Below are 23,835 nucleotides of genomic sequence, written 5' to 3' on the forward strand. Positions count from 1 at the left end.
TCAATATGTGCCAAACTGACCTAATGTCATTGAATTTGCATGAATTTTACAAATTGAGGGTTTTTGGGGTCGCTGATTACCAATCCGATGTTAGTTTTCAAAAATTCAAAATGGCGGATTTAATATGGAAAAATTTGTCTGACATTTTGGATCCCCGATTTTGAATTTGTAAAAACGAAGTTCAGATTCGTAATAAGCAACCACGAAAATCCCCGAGTAACAAGTTTTGTGTAAATCTGATGCAATTGAAGAAACATGTCTGCCATTTTGGAGACGCCATTTGAAATTTTTGAAAACAAAATTCAGATTGGTAATCAGCGACCCTGAAAATCCCCGAGTAACTAATTTCAAGCGAATTGCATTAAATTTTCAAAAAGTCCTCCGCCATTTTAGATCCGCCATTTTGAATTTTTGAAAACGAAGTTCAGATTCGTAATCAGCGACCCCGAAAACCCGCGAGTAATAAATTTCAAGCGAATTGCATTGTATTTTCAAAAAGTCGTTCTCCATATTAAATCCGCCATTTTGAATTTTTGAAAACTAACATCGGATTGGTAATCAGCGACACATTTTACTTTATATTTGACGCCATATTGATCCGCCATCTTGAAATTTTTAATTTTACTTTACGTTTCTCGAAAGTATACCATTTTTATGCACCTATAGTTGAAAATAGAATTTTATTCTCACACTGTTTCAGGGTAAAAAAAATTGCTAAACTTGAAAAAATGAATTTTTTTTGTGTTTTTTGATAATAAAACCGCCATATTTAATTATGGCTTAAACAAAATTGTTTTTTGACACCGGAATTGGAAAGAGCACACTTAAGACCTACGGGAAACGTAACCCTGGTAAAAAATATTGACAGTTTTATTAATAATAGCTTAGGTTGAAAGTATACAAAAAATTTTCTGGTTTTCGGCGTTAATGGGTTAATGAAAAAAAAATTGTCGATGAAAAATAGTAAAAATTTTTATAAAAAGTAGAATTTAAAAATGATCAACTGTTAAATATTTACAATTAAAAATTTACCCTTAAGGACGTTAGTTTTTTTTATTAAAAAATAATTCTTTACCATTTATAGAATTGTTGGTTTTTTTTTTGTTAGAAATTTTATTTTTCGAAAATAATTGAATTTTTTATTAAATCATAGGATTTTTTTTTATTATCGGGTAAATAAATTGGCACTCGCACAATCAACGTAAATTTTGATGAGAATGAAATTTCATACTAATCTCTCATTTTAAAAATAATAATTATTCTGGAATAATTCTGCGCAAGTATAATAATTATAATAATATCATCAGATATCCAATCCATTAAGGAAAATAAGAGATCGTTTAACATTGATTTCAATTAAATATATAATATTGAATTTTCGATAGAAAAATTTATTTCTTAATTACATTATAGTAAAAATGAAAATTTGTCATTGACATTTTTTTTTATATAAACAATTAACTAATTAATTAAAAATAAAAAATATCATTTTGGTATACACATAATTAACTTTATAAATAATATTAAAACGAACTTGTAAATTCAATGCATTGAAATGTATTGAAATATAAAAACTATAAATAAAGTTTTCTTTGTTAGAGGTATAAAGATTTTTTTTTGTACAAGTGTAGGGATTGGAGTGTCTATTAGATAGAAGATCGGAAAGAGGATTCGAGTGATGTTCCAAAGGATCTCTCATTAATTACAAAATCACGACGCCCACCGTTGTTAAGAGTGTGTTGCTTCGAAACCCCACGAGTTCTGTCCTCATTTGCTAATCTTGCGATGCAGTGAGTTCCAGCTATTTGTGTAATCGATCTTGAGATGTCCGTATGTATTTAATCCGAGGCGAGTTGGCGGTATCACTTCTATGTATCTTTTGTCCTCGACCTTCGTTTTCCTCGGGGGTATCATCACTTTAAAATTACGTGGCGCTTCAACTGATGCTGCGAAACCATGATAGAAGCACTCGTCTCTGTTAAATAAAATACAAAATTCAGAATTAAAGGTGCTTTTTTTCATAATAATTTCAAAATTTGTTAATGTCTTTTTATTTTATTACAATCGCCTGTAATATTTGCATTTTTTAATTGAATTGAATTTAATTTTTTATCGGAGGTGAGTTCTCTTCCACATACAGTCATTTTCGATTCCGCGATCAAAAGTAAAATTTAAATTCCAAAAAAAGTCGATTTTTTTATTTTAATTAAATTTAATTAGTTAATAAGTATTTTACTTTAAATAATAAATGTTATTAGATATTAAATCCATTTTATTAATTCCTTAATAAGAATAATTCTATAGGAATATTATCAAGAAAATTTATTTCTATTTCAGAATCAAAGACGTAAATTTTTAAAATTATAATTATGTAGGACAAATTTCTAAGAAAAAAAAAATTCTGACAACAATTCAATTTCAGAGTTTTTATTTGAAACTGTTTTAAGTAATTGAATTCTTAAAGATTTGTAATTCAAATTTTTGAAATTAATTAAACTTCAAGTGTTTTTTAATTGAAATTTTTGGTGATGAAGAATTTATTAGAAATTATAGATAAAAATTGAATTTCAAAAATTTTCAATTGAAAAATGCTTTAAAACATTTGAATTTTTGATGAATATTATAATTAAAATCATTAAATTTTGAAAGAGTTACAGTTGATGACATTTTTAGAAATAATTAAATTTTAGAAGGTTTTAAATTGAAATTTTTTGGTGATTTCTATTATTAAAGAATTTATTAAAAATTAAAGACAAAAAATTGAACTTTAAAATTTTTTTAAAGAAAAATGCTTTCACATAATTGAATTTTCGAAGAACATTATAAAAAATCATTAAAAATAATTAAATTTCGGAAGAATTATAATTGAACTTATTAAATTTTAAAAAAATAAAGACGTAAAACATAATATCAATGAAATAAATCTTATCTGATCTTATTAAATTTGAAAAAGTTTTAGAAGGAAAATTTTAAAAGTAATAAATTTTAAAAGGTTTTAATTGAAATTTTTAATAATTTTATATAATTGTTTTTTAAATTGTAAACAATTGTTGAATTTCATAAAATTTTTAACTGATAAATAATTTAAATAATTTATGTTGAATCTAATTTTCATGTCAAAAGAATTTTTATTTCACTAAATTTTTTATGGCAAATTTTCTACTTCAATAAATTTTGTTTTAAAAGAATTTTAATTTGACTAAATTTTAAAATATAACTAAATTTACATTTAAAGAAATTTCTATATATAACAGAACTTTATTTTAATCAAAAATATTCGTTGAAATAAAAATTCTCTATTCAACAAATTTGGGTATATTAGTAAGTTGAATTTTTAAATATCAAAATTTTAATTTTATCGATTCTTCATTTGTTCGAATTTTCATTTGTATAAGAAAATTGGAAAAATTTTATATAACTGCATCCCTTTTTTTAATACTAAATTTAATGAGAAAAAAAGTAACTTTGATTTTGAAATTTATCCTAAAAATTCTTTTACAAAAACAGTAATTTTTAATAATTGAATTAATTATTTAATTACATGTTATTTTGCCTTATTCTTCGATGGCCTCTGGTACGTTCTATTCTCAACCTTCGTCTTTGTATTTCATTCATCCGATGCTCTTCGATGGACTCGACATGTCCGAGTTCTGAAACATCGAATAAAAATTTATTAAATACATGAATTATTAATTAATAAATAATAATAATAATAATAAATAATTTTTAAAAATGATACTAAATATGATAAGATTACTGAAAAAGGAATTTTCAGTTTAAAATATTAATTAAATTTCAAAAGCGTCTCAGAAATACCGCCAATGTGAACATTATTGGCATTTAATTTGGAAAGTTGATCAATATTCAAATTGATACACACACACACATATATATATATACGAGAGTGCCATGAGCATCTGAAATTTTGCGAAATAAGTTTACATAACACGCGAGTCAAGAATTTAAGAAATTCCATAATAACTTTTGCGTCGTATATTATAAATCAATTTGAGAATCGAATAAATAATAAGTTTCGCACTCCAACATTAACGCTAGTAAATATATATATATAAATTTATAATAAGGAGTATATAATATGGAAAAAAAAATTATTCAGACATTCTTCAAAAATTGAATATTACATAATCTTGTATATAAAAAAAAATGTTTTTTATTCACAGTACAAATTGATTTTCACAAGAAACAATTTATCATTTATTGCTTCTATATATTTATTATTAAAATATTATTATTTCTTTAGTTTTCTAAAAAAAATAAAGCGATAATCATTGTATTTATTATTTGTATCCTATAAAGAAATACATAAATTCAAAGATAAAATGTGGATAGCTTAAGAATATTTTCATGTTAAATTTGAAAATTGTTAGTTTACAAATGAGGCGCTTATGAGGTTTCATTATTAGAATATGCAAATTTCTCTTAATAATATAACATTTGGTATTTTTGCTCATATGACCGTGAACGCGAATAACATTTGAAAGTACTTTCTTTCTAGTTGCAAGCACATCAAACGAAATAATAAGGACTTGTGTAAAAATGAATTTCCTTAGTGCTCGTTGGTTTAGTTCCGTCGATTAAAGTCAAACAGCCTTTCTCGTACGTGCAGCAACGTGTACTCATTTTTACATCAATTACACGTGTTTTAGAATTTCTCTCGTTTATGCGCTTAAATTTTTCAATGTTTCGAAGTATATAAATGCTAACTTTGTGTAAAATTATTTCATGAAACTTTACTCTCTAATGTAATGTTGTTTATAATAACACTGACAAAAAATTGATAAATACCTAAAATTGTAGAGAAGAAATTTTACGATTTGGGAAAGTGAGAAATATTAAAAAAATAAAAAAAAATAAGTGCCTAGAAAAAAATGAAGCTTAGGAAAATTATTTTAAAAAATTATAAATAATAATAAGTTACTTTATTGTATGAAGTTATAATTTTGAAATTTCTTTTTACAAGACTATAAGTTAGTGCAATAAAGATTTTTTTTGACCTTGAATTTCAGTCAAATTTTATGTTTTTTATATTATAAAATCGGACTTTTTTTCCTTAATTTTTATTTTACAAATAAAAAATTTATTTTTATATTTACCCAGGAGAAAAGATATAATTTGTTTTAAATAAATTTTATTTAATTGAAATAAAAATTTTATTTGTGATAAATAAAAATTTTTTTTTCTACTAAAATGTTTTTATTTAAAACAAATAAAAAGTTATTATCAGAGATAAATATATTTTTTAATTCAAATGAATTTTATTTATCTCAAATATGTAAAAATAAAAAATTTTTCTGGATGTAAATTTCTTATGAAATCGCACATTTTTTTGAAAAAATGTAGTTATTATAATAAAAAAAATAAAATCGCTAAAAATGTTTAAAAGTTCGAATATTTATAAAGTCTTGTATTATATTTTCTTAACGAAAAAATAAAGAAAAGGCTGCGGAAAATAATTAAATATATGTTTATGCATTAATTTCTGAAAGTATGTATACATATATAGACAGAATATACATATACAGTTCCTGTGTGAAAAGAAACGTAAGAAAAAATATTAGACTGGCATAAGGCTCGAGTTTCGTTGCAGGTGAAATTTATCGTGATCATGGGAAGTGATCATAGGAAATTTTGCATGCAAATAAGACTATTGTGGAAGTAGTTACTAGACCCTGTCTATACGGTCAAGAATATATTTCGAAAGCTAATAATTATATATCCTTAAGGTATACTATTTTATTTATTCCTCGCTATAATGTCCCGGTATAAAAAGGCTTGAATGTAAAAAAAAATTCAAATTATCTCATATTATTTAAAATTTGAAATTTACTTATTTGTATTTATTATACAGGAAATTCCCTTCTATTTTTAAGGTTATGTGATTGTTGTGATTTTACATGTAAATATTGTCCACAGGTTTTCTCGCAAAATATTTAAATAGATTGAGTTAAAATTTTGTGAAGAGATAAAAAATAGTTTATTTAATTCAAATAAAAATTATTTGGTATAAGTAAATATTTACAGTCGAGCCCATTTTTTACGATTTTGCTTATAACGACATACTCGAACCCTTCAGTTTGGTTTACATTGAAATTACTATAAACATGAGTCCGTTTATAGTGAGTTTGTTTAATAAAGACAACATATTCTTTTCTATATAAATAATATATATTATAACGTTGATTTTAAATTATTATTGATTTTTATTTTAAATATAAATTATTTATTATTATATTTTAAAGAAAATCAACGTTATCTACAGTTTTTAATTATTGATTTTGCCAAGATGCCAAGTTATTTTATGGAAAATAACTAAACCAAAAAAAATAGTTAAATAACCCGACAAGTAAATTTTATAATTCTAATTAGGAAAAACTACTCAGGCATTCCATTGTTACTTTACAGCAACAATAGACCGCGAAGAGGGGGATAGGGATAAACACCATTAATTAAACAAAATTTATAACAATAACACTATTTATTAATATTCACTTCAAATTTTAGAAAAAGTTAAATAATGGCATAAGGCCGAAAGACAAGATTTATATTTCATTCATTCAATTATATTTTAATAATAATGAGATCGATTCTGAAGGAAACGACTTTTAATTAATTTATTTGGACTCACCGTCCATTTGACGACGACGACGCGTCTTATTTTTATAGTTTTAAATTTTAATTATTTTACACGAAAAAGAATAGAACACAACTTGACTTTACTAACACCAGAATGATAATGAGAGTAAAATGGCTGACGAGTCAAACTCGAAAGCGTCGTTAAACAGCGGCCTCTCTTCTCGGTGTCATTGAGATCAATTAATATTCAATAATATAATACCCGCGACCGATAATCGATACGCAGTCGTCGGTAACGAAGATCTCTACACTATCCGATGTTAAATTAATTGATTCGAGAAGTCCATAGGAAATTGACTGCCAGTATTGATTTGACAGATCGTCAACAAAACAGCAGTTTCGTCTTCCTGGTGTTCTTAAATATTCGGGATTCTCAACCAAATATATACACCAGGAAGCTCTTCCCTTGATGATTTCTAATTTCAATGATAGATAGTGATGTCCTCAACGTCTTTGTGACCCGGCAACAATCCTCAATGCCTCGCGAGAGTTTTTATAACAGAAAGAAAGGAAAAATCAGAATCGAATTTATTTATTACAAGTCGACTATTAATCTGAAGACTTTGGCAAATAGGTTTGTCAATACAATAGCCTCGTGTCATTTATTCACAAAATATATTTAAATTTATTATTTTTAAGTCATTTGTTCGCGACAAAATGCCACGTTCCAATATACATATGTAAAACCAAAGGGTTTTGTAAAGTTAGCGACCGTTTGGTTTTTATTTGCAATTTTAAGTTTTGATAATTCAGTGATTTTTTGTAAAATCGCTTTAACGGTGTTCCGAAATGGCAAGCAGTGGCTGTCTTTTAAAAATGAGATACATTTAATTTCAAAAATATTATTCTCCCAATTCGGACAGAAATAGCAAAATCGGAAAATATACCAGTTATCCTGAGTTTGTGTACTTTCATTTGCCTCCAAGAAATTAAAAAATTATTCACATATAAAACGACAGGAAGTAAAATAGAAAGAGTATAAACATTACTTGATTCGAGAAGTTCATAGGAAATTGACTGCCAGTATTGATTTGACAGATCGTCAACAAAACAGCAGTTTCGTCATACTATGGTGTTCTTAAATATTCAGGATACCGTCTGGGGCAGCACCTGACGGCTACAAAAAAATTTCTTATTTTACTTTTTTACGTCGTTTATAGTAATGAATTTTCAATTTCTTGTGCGTAAATAAAAGTACAACATTTCAGGATAACTGGTATTTCTAAGTTTATATGTTTATGGTTTTGGCCTTTAGATCTTTTTAATTTTTGTTTTAAAATATTTTATTTGGTAATCAAAAATGATATAATATATTTATATATATTAATGCAAAATTACAATAACTCACAAAATGAAGAAATTAAAAAATGAGTCAAAGAAATGGAAAAATTTGATAAAAGGTTACATGTTCTTTTGGCTCATACAGACTAAAATTTTATTATTAATAATATTAAATAGGAATAAAAAAATAGTACAAAAGGAAATATATATAAATATATGATATAATTTCCCACGATATAATCTGGAATTTTTTTTTGTTGTAAAAGATTAAGTAATGGTTGTTACTTGTTTGATAAATTCTTCTTATTTTACTATACGCTCGTGCACTTCCATGTTTGGAAGTAAAATCACCAACGGTCATGAAGTGAGAGATAAGACAACTGCGGACACAACTTCTATGTGTTGTAAGAGGGGTAACCTCGAGGCATTTTGGTATTAGATATATTTATATACTTCCTTTCTATATGTATGCATTTAACGGACAGATAAGATCCTTGAATCAAAACCAATATTCCAGATTACAAGGAAACGTGTTTGCAATTAAATTTGAATTTAGATCACAATTATTCAAATATTATACATTTAGGCGCGGAGTTAAATAAAACAAACATGCGTTATCTTAATGAGAAAGAAATTTAGATATACTTTATAAAAGTATACCTTGTTTTGAATTAGCAACATTTAGATACCTGTAATCATCAGAATCAGAATAATTTTTTAACAGGCATGTGAATATTAGGTTCAAAATTTTAATTTTATCGGGAAGTATAATATTACTCTTAAAATATTGAAAGTTTATTGATTTGAGATTTTGTGGGAAAGTCTAAAATTTAATAAGGAAGAACGAAAATTGTGATATTTTGTGCAGTCCTTCCTCATTATATTTTAAACTTTTCCACAAAATCTCAGATGAATTTAATTCAAAAATTCACAAAAGCTTATTTAATTACGTTTATGGTCTTACATGCACACTAAGGTCAATGAGAATTATTGCAATTTCATGATATTATCGGTCTTGTGTCTATGACCTTATCGCTATAGATGATTCTCTGTGATTTCTATATATACATATGTACGGAAACAATGCGCTTTGACTTCTTAATTACATTTCTTAATTAAGATCCCATCTTTTCAGAAAGACGTAAAATTTGCCGTAGTAAAAGTTCTTTTTGACAAAAGAATGGTAAAAACGAAATTAATTTTATTTTTTTATTTTGCTGAACCTATTTTCCATTTGCAATTAAATATTTTTAAAAATAAGTCCTTATAGTTTTAATTAAAATTTTATTCTTAAAATTAAAATTTTTTTTACTGCTGTCACAATAAAGTATTATTATTAATTTTTTATTAACTCTTTTTCGATTATAATTATCCTCTAACGAGTTTTCTCCAATGATGTAGCATCAATTTTAGTGGTTGATTTTGAAAGTAAAAGCGTTTACGATTTCAATGATTCGATACACTGCGTTTGTAATTGGTAAAGTGAAATCGTCATTAATTGACGATGCCAGATCATTACCAAAAAAAAACGCAAGTACACCATTTTGACCTTTTTTTTATCTTCAAATGAAATTCAAAATTTTTTCTATTACTAGGCATCACTAATTAATTATTTAATTAACAATACATAACTAGAAAATTATTTATTGAAGTTTAAGATTCAACATTTATTTTTCGATATTTTAATTGCATTTCTTTTTAAAAGTTTATTATTTACTAATTAATACTTAAGTTTAGTGTAACAAATTGAACGTATATAATTAAATTTTCCGTGGAATTAGTGATCATTAAATTCGATATGTATATCTATAAAGAAAATAGTTAATGCAGAACTGTATTTTTTTAATTAGTTGAATAACCTCCAGTAAGTGGATAATTGCAATCTTGGGAAATAGTACGTTTTCTGTTTCATTTATTCAAAACCAACACTGTTTCTGTTGTTGTTTTATATTTATTTTCAATTATTCTGTTATTATTTTTTTAATACTTTTTAATAAATTAATTTTTAATTCATATAAATCCAGAGCTTTAATTATTGACAGGAAATTTTATTTACTTGAATCTGAAATTTGTTGTTATTTAATTTAATTTCTCTTATCATCAAAATTAAAAAATTTTTAAATACAAATATTTCATTTCTAACATTAAAATTCATAAACTCTTTCAACGAATATTGGTCCAAATAGAAATTTTTTTTCACCAATAATTACCATTCAATAGAATACCACCCACACAGCACCCAAAATTTCCTGAAACTTGACAGAGCCTCACACGGCAAGGTTAGGAAACTTCAGTGGCAAGATTCATACAAGTTTGTGTCGATGTTTAACTGTCCACATGAAAAGAATATTTACACGAAACTTTGAGGAAATATTACTCTATAAATATTCACGTGCAATGTTCAGTCAATGTTGTGTCAATATTCACCTATACTTATTATATTAGTAAATGAAATTTTTATAACTAGACGAAAATGTAATTTCAATATTGATACAACATTGACTGAACATTGCACGTGAATAGTTATGTGTAATATTTCCTCAAAGTTTTGTGTGAATATTCTTTTCATGTGGACATTTAAACATCGACACAAACTTGTATGAACCTTGCCACTAAAGTTTCCTAATCTCGCCATGTGAGGTTCTGTCAAGTTTCAGGGAATTTTGGGTGCTGTATGGGCACAAATGACCCATTTTGAAGTATGATTACAGAAAAAAATGTTTTTTTTCTAATCAATTCTCGTTAAATCACCCCAATTATATAAATCTTAATGTGCACTGAACAAATTATATATGATTCAAATAATCGGTTACTTAACTAAAATATTTACTTGAACAAAATAATTTTTATTTGAATTAAATCAATTATATTTGAACCAATAATTTCTATATTTGAAAGAATACAATTTAATTGACTCAAATAATAATAATTATTTAATACAAATAAATATTTGTTTGATAATAGTCAAATATCTGATTATTTGAATCAAATAAATATTTTTTTTACTATGCAACCTAATATCTGATGCTTATATCATGATAAAAAAATTATTGCAATAATAATAATTTTTATTTCTTGTTCTTACCCAGTGGGAAATTACCAATGGTAACCATTGGGCCATTATAGGATCAATGATAGTTCAATATTGGGCCAATATTGGACCACTCTTTTTCCAATGGTAAATTTCTCACTGGGTATTTGATTTAAACTTTTGAAAGGAAGATTGAGTTAAATTTGTCAATATGTATATAGTATTATAGCCACTCCTTGACGTGCACCAGTAAACGATTTAGTTTGAGAAAATACATACATAGTAGTAGAGTGTCTCAACATCTGTAAGTTAAGTCAACGAAAGCAACAGTAGCATTCCTAGAAATGAAAGCTGTTTTTTACAAAAAAAAAAAAAAAAAGTTGAACCAACTTTTCTGATGATTTTTTTTTACAAATGTGTCATATTTCCTTTTTAGTCGCGCAATAATCATACCTGTCATTTTAATTTCAACAAATCAGAAGCAAAAATTTTAAAAATTCCTAAATAAATTCTTGTGTAAAAAAAATTGTAGAAAATTAAAAATAAGAAACGAACGATCAAAATAATTTATAAAAATTATAATTATAATATCCATAATGGGAGTTTTGTAAAAAAGAATTCCTAATAATCCTAAAGGGTTATCTAATAAAAATTCTATAGAGTATTCTATAGAAATACAATTAACATCTTGAAAATAAAATGACTTATTTAGGAAAAACTAAAAAGCGTGCAACACCAATCATTATAATAATATGCCTTAAGTCCATTTATTAGAAAATGAGAGCAATTCTCACTTTTTTAATCGCATTCTTTTGATTCTTTCATCAGTATTAAGTGATCATTTGAATAAATTTAAATCTAATAATACAGTGTCACAATTTCTTTCTTAACTTGGTATGTGAATTTGCATTCCTCTTCATCAGAGTTTATTCGAATTAGCATAAATTTTTTTTTTATTTATACGTTTGTTATATAGTCATTGTCGTTTTTATATATATATAAGTAAAAAATAGTAAATTAGATAATAAGAGTGTAATTTTATTTTTCTTTTATTACTTTTTAGAATATTTTGTTACGTTTAATTTATATATTTCCAGACACAGCTGACAGCAAACTGTAATGTCCTGCATGTCATTCCTTTTCAATCATTACTGCCATTCGTTAATCTAACGACTAACCGATTAGTGGGAACGCAAGGACAAATTACTCAATAAAAAATATAGGGTAATCCCAACAGTTGTTAGACATTAAAAAAGTTGTGTGAATATCATTAAAAAAAATTGAACTAAACGTAGATTTCTTTATAGAATTTGGTATTAAGTATAATATATATATGGTTAAAGAAGAGAGAATGTGTATATTTTTTGTTTTAAAGGATCGGACTCTTTTAAGCATTATGTATATGATTGTGAGATAGTGAGTAAGAGGTGTGAAAAATTAGGTGGTGATAAGGTATACAGGGTTAAGAAGTTAACTGATGATAGTTGTGATGATTGTAAAATAGAAATTTGCAGGAAAATTTGGCAACACAAAAATGTTAAATCATGTTAAGTTTGGATATGGGTGTCGCGTGAACAACAAGTTTGTTATATTTTTAATTTTGTATTAAACCAAGTCCACTTCTGGGCCGAAAGGCTGAAGCTTAATTAATAAATAAATAATATATATGGTTATTATTAAAAAAGTATAAATTCTGTGTTTATTTTCTTAGAAAAGATTAAACTTATTTTTGTTGCATATCATTATGAGTTTGGTATCAAGTTGATGAGTTAATTTATTTTAACAAATTTTTAAATTAGCGCCATTAGCTTAAATTTCACGTTACATGGTTGGTACTTCTGCTTGTCAAAGTTACAAGCTTTCTAACGTAAATTTTTATTATTTAATTTCCTTAATTTTTGTAAATCAGTATTTTCTACAATCTCTAGAATTAAAATTTCCTCCAGTAAATTTTATGGTTATTTATTAAAAACAATTATTATTTTAATTTTAAATTTTAATTTAAAATATTTATAAAATATTATAAAATTTGAAAAATATAAGTTTTCTTTTTCGAATATTGTCGTTGGCAATTAACCCTCTAATGCCAGTTAGCATTTAATTTTTTAAGACTTTAATTTATCTAATTTAAGACACTCTCACACCTTTTTGGCTGCCTGCAGGTTACTATGGCAACGCATGAGAGTAGGTGAGACAGAAAATTTGAATATTCAAATTTTCTGTCTCACTCACACCCGTGCGTTGCCATGGTAATCTGCAGATAGGCAGCCAAAAAAGTGTGAGAGCGCCACCCGGATGAAAAAACTTGTACAAGAAAATGTACAAGTTCTTGTACAAGTTCTGGTATAAGAACATGTCTCAATTCCGGATGCTGAACTTGTTCAAGAACATTAATTGAACTTGTACAAGAAAATGTACAAGTTCATTAATGAACATGTACAAGAACTTGTACATTTTCTTGTACAATTTTTTTCAGCCGGGCATTATACTTCGGATTTAGAGGAAAATTGTTGGAATTGAATAAAAACGTTAAATTCACTGTTTTGCTTCCTCGTGGAATTGAACGATCACTCCCGAGTCAGATTTAAAATAAAACAATTTCTTTACGTTTCGGCAGCGCAGCTGCCCTCTTCAGAAACTATAAATTTATTAACATTTACTTTATTTTAAAAAATTAGCGAATCAAACTTGAACAATTCACTTAACCTCGAAATGTATTGACAATTATGATATTTTTAATGTTAAAACAATCGAATAACGATTTTTGATATGGTACAGAAACATTTTTCTTTACCTATACTGAAATCTACTGTATATGTATTAGATACCAGGGATACCAGTTTTTCAGTAAAATTGTTAAAAAATATTTTACGTTACGTTTATATATGCACAGAACAAAAGTTTGAGTATTTTATTTAAAGGTTTAGGAGTTTATTAATCTCTGTAATATTTTACCAGATTGTGGGGCTTCATTTAAAAGAAAAATTTTCAATATAAAAGTGATTTTCGAAAAAAAATGGACTTGTGTTGTTTCTGTACAAACTGATTCAAAATTGAAAAAAGAAGTAAAAAATAAAATAAAACCGAGTTGCTTCCCTGGTCAATCGTAATAAACGTTCCTGCCCATTGTACATTGTTTGTTGAGAAGTATAATCAATTATTACTCAATCCATCAAGAGTATAAACAAGCTTATTAACAGTCAATAAGTAAAAGTAGTCCTCACAACTTGTTTCATTATTCTGTCTGCATTTTGCATTCCTTTGAATATATAGGTCATTCTTGTTTCTCCCCCCCCCCCTTTTTTTTGCTAAGCTCATCGTGGAATATTATGAGTGAAAATAAACCACAAAAACATCACTATTGCGAGGAAACAGGTGAATGGGCGATAAAGACCGTGACCTAGACATTTGCAATATTAAGAAACCTATATCCAATCTACTTTGCACAGCAGAAATCTCCACATGGAGAAATTATTCACTTCACGCATTCTTACATACATGCGTTGTCAAATATTTTTTTTTCCTTTCACAATCAAACAACTCGATAGGATAGAATATAATATTTCAATATGAAACTTAATTCTACAAAAAAACATTAATAATATTCATTTGCAATATGTGTATACAAAAAAAAATATGTAGAGAAAACTATAAAGAAATTATTTCTACATTTACTAATAAAATTATAAAATTATAATTGAAGAAATTACACTGTAAAAAAATATATTTGATTCAAATAATTGATTATATTTGACTATTATATCAAATCAATGTTTACCTGAACTACATAATTTTTATTTGAATTGTATTTGAAACAAATGCCATTTAAAAAAAAAATAACACTGTCACAAATAACACTGTGAGACAAAAAAATGTTTAAGTTAATTTTTTTGTTTTTTTCGCTAAAACTAATTAAAATAAGAATACCATTTACTGGATTTGTTGATATTACTACCCTTTTACTTTTTTATGCGTTTAAAGGTTTCAAAAACATGTATTTTAACATATTTCAAAGTCTTAGAACTACATACTACAAAAGATTTTTTCGTGTTTTATATTATTTTTTTCATCTTTTATATCTGCTAATTAGATTCTGTAAATAAGTTTGTGAATTAGTCTTTTATTTTCATTGATACACAACTTTTTCCCTATCCTTTAACGGAGATAAGTGGTTTCTCAGAAATAAAACTATTCAAGTGATAACACAGGCACACAAAAAGTAAAATGTGGTTTGGCCGAGACACTACACTAGTCTATTTCCATGTATTTTTTCACGCTGAATCCGAATCCGAAGTCAGAATTATCAGATTGGCTTAAATTTTTGAGATAATTGAAAAAAACTCAAAATCAGTTTTTTGGAATTATCTTCAAAATTTGAGCCAATCTGATAATTCTGACTTCGGATTCGGATTCAGCGTGAAAAAATACATGGAAATAGACTAGTGTAGTGTCTCGGCCAAACAGCTTTTTATTTTTTGTGTGCCTGTGTAATCACCAAAATGAATAAAAGTACAAAAATTTCATAGAACTATGAAAGAAAAGAAATTTTTTTTCAAATCGGCGAAGTTTCGATTCTAAGGGTGGAAATCACCCTTTTAGAGGGGAAAGAAGGTTAAAAACAAAAAATTTTTAAAACGAATAAATTCCCTTGAGATTTGCTACTCAAGAGTTTTAGGGCTCGCTGATTACGAGTCCGAAGTCAGTTTTTCAAAATTCAAAATGGCGGATCTAATATGGCTACTAAAAATATTTTTGGTTGACATACTGGATCCGCTGTTTTGAATTTTCAAAATTATACTTTATTTTCGTAATCAGCGACCCTAAAACCCACGAGTAGCAAATTTTAAGTGAATTTATTACTAGGGATCAAGTAACACTTCCATGATGGGCGACAAAAATCAGAAAAAAAACTAATAGCTGAAACCGATTAATTAAACACCGAAAACTGCAAAAATCACAAAACTTCACATGAAACAAAAACGATTAGTACTTTAAAGGTATAATAGGGTTTTTTTCATATATTTTATGTAGTTTTAAGAAAAACAATCAAGAAAGTCACTTAAACAAAACTTTTTAAAATTTTTGTCGCACAGTGTAATAATTATTTAATAAAAATAAATATTTATTTGATAATATTCAAGTAATCAACTATTTGAATCAAATAAATTTTTTTTTCAATGTAATATAATTATAGTGGGATCACATAACAAAAACGCAAGTGAGATTTCCTTCATAATTTCTCTGTCCTAAATAGAAGTAGACGGAGTAAAATTATCTCCTCGTATTATTAAATGTGAAATTCTCTATATAATATTATGATGCACTTCATCATTATACAGAATTGATTGGGTTTTAATAATAAAAACAATTCACAAAGCATAACTTCTCAAAGAAGTGTATATTTTCATTATAATCTTAATTGCAATTTATATTTTTAAGTGTAATGTAATTTTGTAATTTAATTGTAATTGATGTTTAAAATGAAACATTGTATTAAACTTTTTTTAATTATACTAAAATTTAAAGGTGAAATTTTATTAATATTAGAAGAAATTTTTTTTTTGTATTGATGACTTACCTACTTTTCGCATCAATTCAAATTTAGAGAGTGTTAATTAATATAATTTTAACTTTCTTTATTGTAAAATTTTAGCTATAAATCAAAAAAATAACATCCGTATTTATTTTCCTGTAACCGATTTTGAAAGTTTTCAAAAAATATATATATCAAAACAACAAAAAGTTATTTGTATAATTTTAAAATAAATTCGATTATAATCTATAAAATATTTTCCGGGAAAGTGAAATAACTGTAATATTATTTTTTAAAGTTATATACTGTATATTATGTATACTTATAGTTTGATTTAATTTATTTATTTATATCATTGTAAAATTTATTATATTTATAATTGCATGGCAACCGAAATTTATTCTTTTGACGCAAGTAATTCCATTGTAAAAACTTGTATTATTTCACATGCGCGAATAAATATGGTGGCAACTCGCATTCATGGCCTATGGCTTTTTTTGCACTTCTGCTTCCTTTTAAGATTTGCAGGAAGAGACAATTTCCTTCTATGCACAAAAGGGTCGTTGAAGATGATTACAGACGTGATTTGTATCTTCTAAAGTCTCAAAGAGAAACCGCACCTTTAAATGACTTTTTACTTTCACTTTCTTCAAAAATTCTCTTGAAAACTATTTGGGCATATACGTGTATATATATAATTAATATCTTCTAGAAATCTTCTCTTTTTAAATTAAAATTTTGAAATAACTTTATAATGGGAAAAAAGATTTAATAATTTATTATGTAAAAATTTAATAAAAAAAATATAGTAAAATTTATTTTACATTTGTAAAAATTTTAGTTTAAATAATAAAAAAAATTACTAAATAATTATTTATTTCAATTTTTCATACGTATAATTTTTTTGCTCTTATTGCGCGCACCATACGATTTGATACAATTATTATTATACATAATTTTACGCTAATTTGACTATAGACAATGTAAATCTTTTATTTTACTTGTTTATACAAAAAAATTAAATACTTCATTAAAAACACATTAGCCTCCTTTCATGTATACAAAAATATTTACATTTTCTCAATGTTACATTTTCTTTTGCTTCTTATTACAACACAAGGTGTTAACAAATCTTTTTTTTCTCTTACAATTTTTTCACTAATTTTTTTTCTTTTTTCAACAAAATAACAACAAAGTTATACAATTTATCGTATTGTTTAAGGGCAAAAATTCAAGTAATAAAATTAAATGAAACTAATAACTAGCACTAAAGGTTATCCATAATATGCAAATTAGTGTAAAAGTTACACTTGACAAAGGCAGTGAACCTGCAACAAGAAAGTTTACAAACTCAATATTTCGTGACGCAAATATTGAATGATCGTTTAAGTTTGCTTTGAATATTAATATATTGAATTTTTTTCCAAATGAATTTTTATGGTTTTGATTTATTTATTATAATAAATTTTTTTTTATTTTTATTTATATAAATAAATATTATAAATATAATATTATTTATTATTTTTACTTCCTATTTTCAGTGTTTCATTTTTCTTTACTTAAATATTATAAATGTAAGATTTTTTATGTAAATTATTATTAGAAAATTTTGCATGTTTAATAAGAGAAAATTTGTTGAAACTTAGTCTCCGAAAAATTTCTATACACACATATAAAATCTTATAAATGTGGACAATAAGTAACAGATGGTAAATGATATATACTTTCTAACATTAGAAATCGCGAGCAATTGAAGAACTGCATTGACAGTTTCAACTTCTTTGACTTTATTGAGCTCTTTCGCTCATGACAATTTTTTTTGCCAGATTTTATTTACGTTCTGAGTCAGGTAATGTTTTATACGATCATATATGAAAGCAAAACGTTTCTACTTTCAATCTTGAAATGACTTGAAAATTAAATTTCATTAAATGTACAATAATAATTATGTCCACATATCAAATTTTTTTTCTTTTTGTTTATTTAGATTAAGCATTAAAAATTCAAAATACACTAAAATCATTATAAATATTTATTATTTTTAATTACTAATTAACAATCTAAATCTCCACAAAATGAAATTTAAAAAAATTAATTAAAATTTTTTGCTTACAAATTTTTCTTTTAAAAATTTATTGATCAAGAAACGTTGTAACAATTTTTTTAAACAAAAAATTGTAATAATTTGTATAGAAAAATAATTTTTCATCTAAATCGTTTATCATAAACGTTGTGAACTTCACCGACGTAAAATTTCATACTTTGATCAAATTAATTAAAATTTAAAACAATGCGCAAAGCGAATTTCTATTTTTTCTAAAGAAATTCATATTAATTTCATTTAGAGTATGAAAAATGATCTCATATTTTATTATATATTAATCTTTTATTATCTAATTTTTAAATTCGAATGTGATTATAGAATATTAGAAGGAATAATTGTGTTTTTACGAGGTGAAAAGTACTACGCCTGCTCGCTAACAGATGTCAGATACGTACATTAAACCCAAAATCACAGACAAGTAGACAACATGGCTGTCATTTGCTACAAGTGCACAATATTTACTTACAAAATTCCGTTTTGACGCCACAATTCTCAATGAATTTACATAATTTTTTAGATTTAAATACTTGAGATAATTATTGTTTCCGGTACAGAGCCATATTTTAAATAAAAGTGTCATGTATCCTGGGCATACTTTTAACTTTAAATGACATTTTATCAGAATTTATTACAGATTTAGTTATAAAATAAATTTCAAATTAAAGATTTGGGTTAAAATTTATGGTAAATAAGTTTAAAAATTAAAAAAACGCTTTGAAAAGAATTTATAATATTAATTTAAAAATGTATGGTATGAAAACAGTGAACGAATACCCTTTAATAAAATATAAAAAATATTTAAACTTCTATTTGAGTAACATGATATTTATTAATATTATCATAAATTTTATTATTCACATTTAATGTACAAAAAAAGTTGCTTTTAAAATATAATTATTTAACAATTTCTTCATATTTTATAAAATTTGTAATCAATAAAGCAAATTTTTTGAGGTTAGTTTTCTAGAAAGTAAAATATTGGGGAAAATATAAACATATAAAATTTTGTATCAACTGTATCAGTTTCTAAATATTGTATATATTAATTAATTTACTATAGTGATATTAAATTCAATATTATTATTTTTATAGTTATTATCGTTTTTAATAGCAGGTGTCGGTCACTGTAAATTTTACCCTTGTACGATAAATATGAAATATTATGGGGATAGGGTGGGACAATATCAATTTATTATTTTTTACATTAATTAATTTTAATATTAAAATAATAATTTATTTTTTTAATTATTTGTGATTATGATTATATAATGTTTAAAAAATTCTTTTAATATTTAATTATCATTGGGATACGATAATGATTTAAAAATTTGGATACAATTGCGTTATCGGAAAAACGAAATTTCCTGTTTATGATAAATGGAGTAAAAAGAAGAAAATTTGAGCAATCAATTGCTTCCTGTGTGACTATAGACAAGTTATCGATCGCCACGATGTTTATATAGTAGTTTGTAATTAAAAGTTACAAACACTATTATAGCAGTATGCAATTTCCGACACTGTAACCGGAATGCGATGCACAAATATTGTATATATGTATATACATAGTAGAGTTTGACAACTTTATGACAGTGTTGATGCACTCCCACTATATATAGTATCAAACTTTATGTCGTGTTGTATACTCAGAAACTCACAATCAGAAAAGACAAAAGTAACCAACGATAACAATCACCTCTGTTGTATAGAGCTGCGAAACATTATTCCCACGAATTTATTATTATTTTATTCCATGTGGCGCGATGCAACCCACGTATATATATATATATATGTAGAAGTATACATATGTATATGTATGAATCTTCTTTTGTATTGTAAATTGCGCCATCGTGAATTTTAAGTCCTTTCAAGGCTCTAAAACTCTTAACAATTGATCTTAAAGCTTTTTGTAGACGTTCATTTTGAGAAATTATTCAACTAAAATATATTTACATTTATTCAGTGTTCACGCACTTTAGTGTCACGTATTTTTCGAAAATTTATGAAAAACATTGAAAAATATTTCTTATTTATTTAGAGAAATGAATTGAAGTACATAAAACGTAAAGTTATTTTCGGTGAAATTTGGCTTTTTTATTTTATCTATCTTTCAATGTATTGGAATCTATTTACATCAATATATTCATTTTAGTTTCAATTTAATTGAAAAATTAATTTAATTATTATTAACTACTAATTATGATTTATTATTATTATTATTATTATTATTAATTTAATTTAATTCAAAATACAAAATTTAAAAAATAGAAATACTATAATAATGAAAATTTATTAAAATGTCTTTTACTAAATTCTCAAAGAAAGTCAAAGAAAAATTAAAACTTTTCATATCAAAATGAAAAATATAACAAATTGTACTAATTAATTAATTAAACTAGACTAATTAAAATATTAAGTTAATACAATTCCATATTTTTGAATCTTCTAATTAAAAAAACAATTTAAACTTTAAGTTTTTCAGTGCAAGTGTGTTATAAATTTAAATATAAATTTAATATAAATTTATTAATATTGAATAAATATTGCTTTGAAGGAAATATTTTTATTCGATTCAAATATAATGTATTTGAATTAAATAAAAATATTTTTTTCTCAGAGCTAAGTAAACTATTTATTTTTTTTTCTTATTGTAAGAAATCAAATGACAAAAATTAGTATGTAGTACAAAAATATAAAATAAAAGAGTAAAAAAAAATTTCTAAAAAAGAATTTATATTTAGAGAAATTTAATTTGAATCATTTACATTCTGTGTAACTTTTTATTTTCTACTATAGTTCAATGACAATACGATCGAAAAAAGTTGAGTTTTTGGTAATGGTTTGAAAGTGGAATTTTATTTGCTTAAAATCTTTATTTAAGCATACAAATAAAATATCTAATTTATTGGCAAACAGAAATCACGTTTTCATGAATTTTTTCTTTTCTATGCATTTTAGGGGGGAAAAAAATGAAAAAAAAAGAAAGATGATGATAAAATTCTGAGTAATTTAGAAAGAGAATGAACTCGATTGACCAGAATTTCAGTCCAATCTAAAGACTCGAAAAATTTTGTATTTAATAAATCGAGTTCATTTCTTTTCTTTTTTTTTTTTTTTATTATAAATTATACACATAATTTTATCATCTTCATTCGTTACACTGCATATTTTTCCATAAAATTTCAAAATCCATTTCAATGTTAAAAATTGAAATTTCAACTTTTATGGGATTATAATCAAAGTTCAAAATTTAAACTGAAACATTTTATTATCTATAGTATTGCAAGAAATTCAAAAAATATTTTTTTTCAAGAATAGTTAAAAATTAGAAATTCAAAATTTGGAGAAATAAATTTTCTTTTTTGTGAATAAATAAAAATTTCAAAATTAATTGACTCACCAGAGAGAGGAGAATAAAGAGAAATTGGTGCGACATATGAAACTTCATCTTCATATAATATTGGTTGATAACAAGTACTGGGTCTGCTTGATGTTCCAAAATATAATTCTTCCACAGAAGCTGGAGCATCATAACCAGGTTCCCTTTTACGGGAAGTGTACCTTTAAATAATATTATTCAAAAAAATTAGTTTACAATAGAAAAAATAAATCCCGTCGACCGCGGTAAGTTTAGATACCAAAAACAGCGATTTTTATATTTCCTTTTTCGTAAAAAAAAAACAAAATAAAAATTTTTTTTTTAAACTATTCAAAGACGTAATAAATATTCTTCTGAAAATTTCTTTCAGTACAAATTTTTTTTCGTCTAATCTATTCAATTATTTGTTTCATATTATCCCCATGGTTGGGGTAGGTTTGAAATAAATTTTTATTTTAATTATAAAAATTCTGTTAAAATTAGAATTCAGTTGAATAAAAAATTTAAAATATATGAATACATATGAATATATAATCTAGTATTGAACTATTATTAAAAGCAAACACTGAATTAAAACCATTTATTAAAAAAATTTTACATAAAAGAAAAAAGTGTCATATTTTTCAAATTTACCCCAATCGACGGATTGTAAAATTAAAAAGTTAATTTCTAAAAAAATTTTCAAGTTTATTGTTAATAATTTCTAGTGTACTTTTCAGCTAATAAAAAAAAATTTTAATAAAATATAAAAATGTTTTTTAATGTGAAATAAAATGAAATTAATTTTTATTTACCAATAATCAGACTCAACACGTGAGTTATGTGACAAGCGACTATAACCGGAACGTGGTTGTGATTGATAAACAGGCGTTGGTACACTGTGTCGTCTCAGATAAGCATAATTCTCCAAGTCCCAAGGATCAACATAGTGTCGTCCACTTCCGGAATTTGTATCACCGGAACTGTCGCCCGAAGACCGTTGTGAGTCTATTGAATTCCAATAAATCGAAGTAGATGCTGTTGGCATTTTTCACAATTTTTTTTTTTCACAAAAAAAAAATATTCTTTTTTATAATTTTCCACTAAAAAATAATTATTATCACTTATTAAATTATCCAAAACTTTTTAAACTTTTCAAACACTTCACATTTTAATGAAAATATAAAAAGAAAATAAAAATAAAAAAAGCAAATTGAATTTAAAAAAAAAAAATTATACAAAATTAGTTTTATTGATAGTCATAAAAAATAAATAAAATTCATAAAAAGACATAATAATGTCAGTTTATAAAAAAATTGACAGTGACTATTTTTTTTTCTTAATAAATTTAAATTTCAATGGTGTGTAAAAAAATATGATTATAATTAACGCAGCGTCAAATTTGGATAACGCGATTCCCTCATTGTGATGAGGGCCTTGCCCTGTGCACCTTTCGAGTTCTCAAAGCCTTCTGCGTTTCTCGCCGAGAAAAGAAGTTTCGCACCTTCTCCCCACCAAGTACATAAAGCGGGAATATGGTAGGAATAGACGACCAAGTTAAATAATTCAATAATTTAGTTTTAATTGCATCTTGATAAACATCTTTTACTTATCTTTTTTTCTTTTCTTAACTTTTTTTTTATATTCTTTAGTTCTTCTATAACTTCTTATCAATTATTCTTCATTATCAATTTATTTATTTATTAATAAATTTCGATTTTTTAACTTCTACGCGGTCAGTCCAAATTCAAAATAAAAATAAATAATCTAATAGTACTACATAAAGGAACATTTTCTGAAAATTTTCAAGAAAATTGAAAGAAAATATTTTTCACTGCGAAATAAAAGTCGAAAAATATTCGTAATTCTTTTTTTAA

The 23,835-nt window shown here is 25.0% G+C and overlaps 1 protein-coding gene across 1 annotated transcript; it reads right to left on the reverse strand.

Annotated features, from left to right (window-relative positions):
* Positions 1 to 1,370: 1,370 nt before the first annotated feature.
* Positions 1,371 to 23,434, reverse strand: LOC127279389 (uncharacterized). The gene is made up of 4 exons (XM_051301711.1): positions 22,774 to 23,434; positions 22,001 to 22,161; positions 3,542 to 3,650; positions 1,371 to 1,975 (listed from the first exon to the last, which is right to left on the reverse strand). Exons 1-4 carry the CDS (start codon positions 23,004 to 23,006, stop codon positions 1,768 to 1,770), a joined length of 711 nt encoding a protein of 236 aa, XP_051157668.1. The 5' UTR covers positions 23,007 to 23,434; the 3' UTR covers positions 1,371 to 1,767.
* Positions 23,435 to 23,835: the final 401 nt, after the last annotated feature.

This window comes from Leptopilina boulardi, unplaced genomic scaffold (genome assembly GCF_019393585.1).
Source record: "Leptopilina boulardi isolate dan_hultmark-lab unplaced genomic scaffold, ZJU_Lbou_2.1 LbouV2_216, whole genome shotgun sequence".
Taxonomy (NCBI): domain Eukaryota; kingdom Metazoa; phylum Arthropoda; class Insecta; order Hymenoptera; family Figitidae; genus Leptopilina; species Leptopilina boulardi.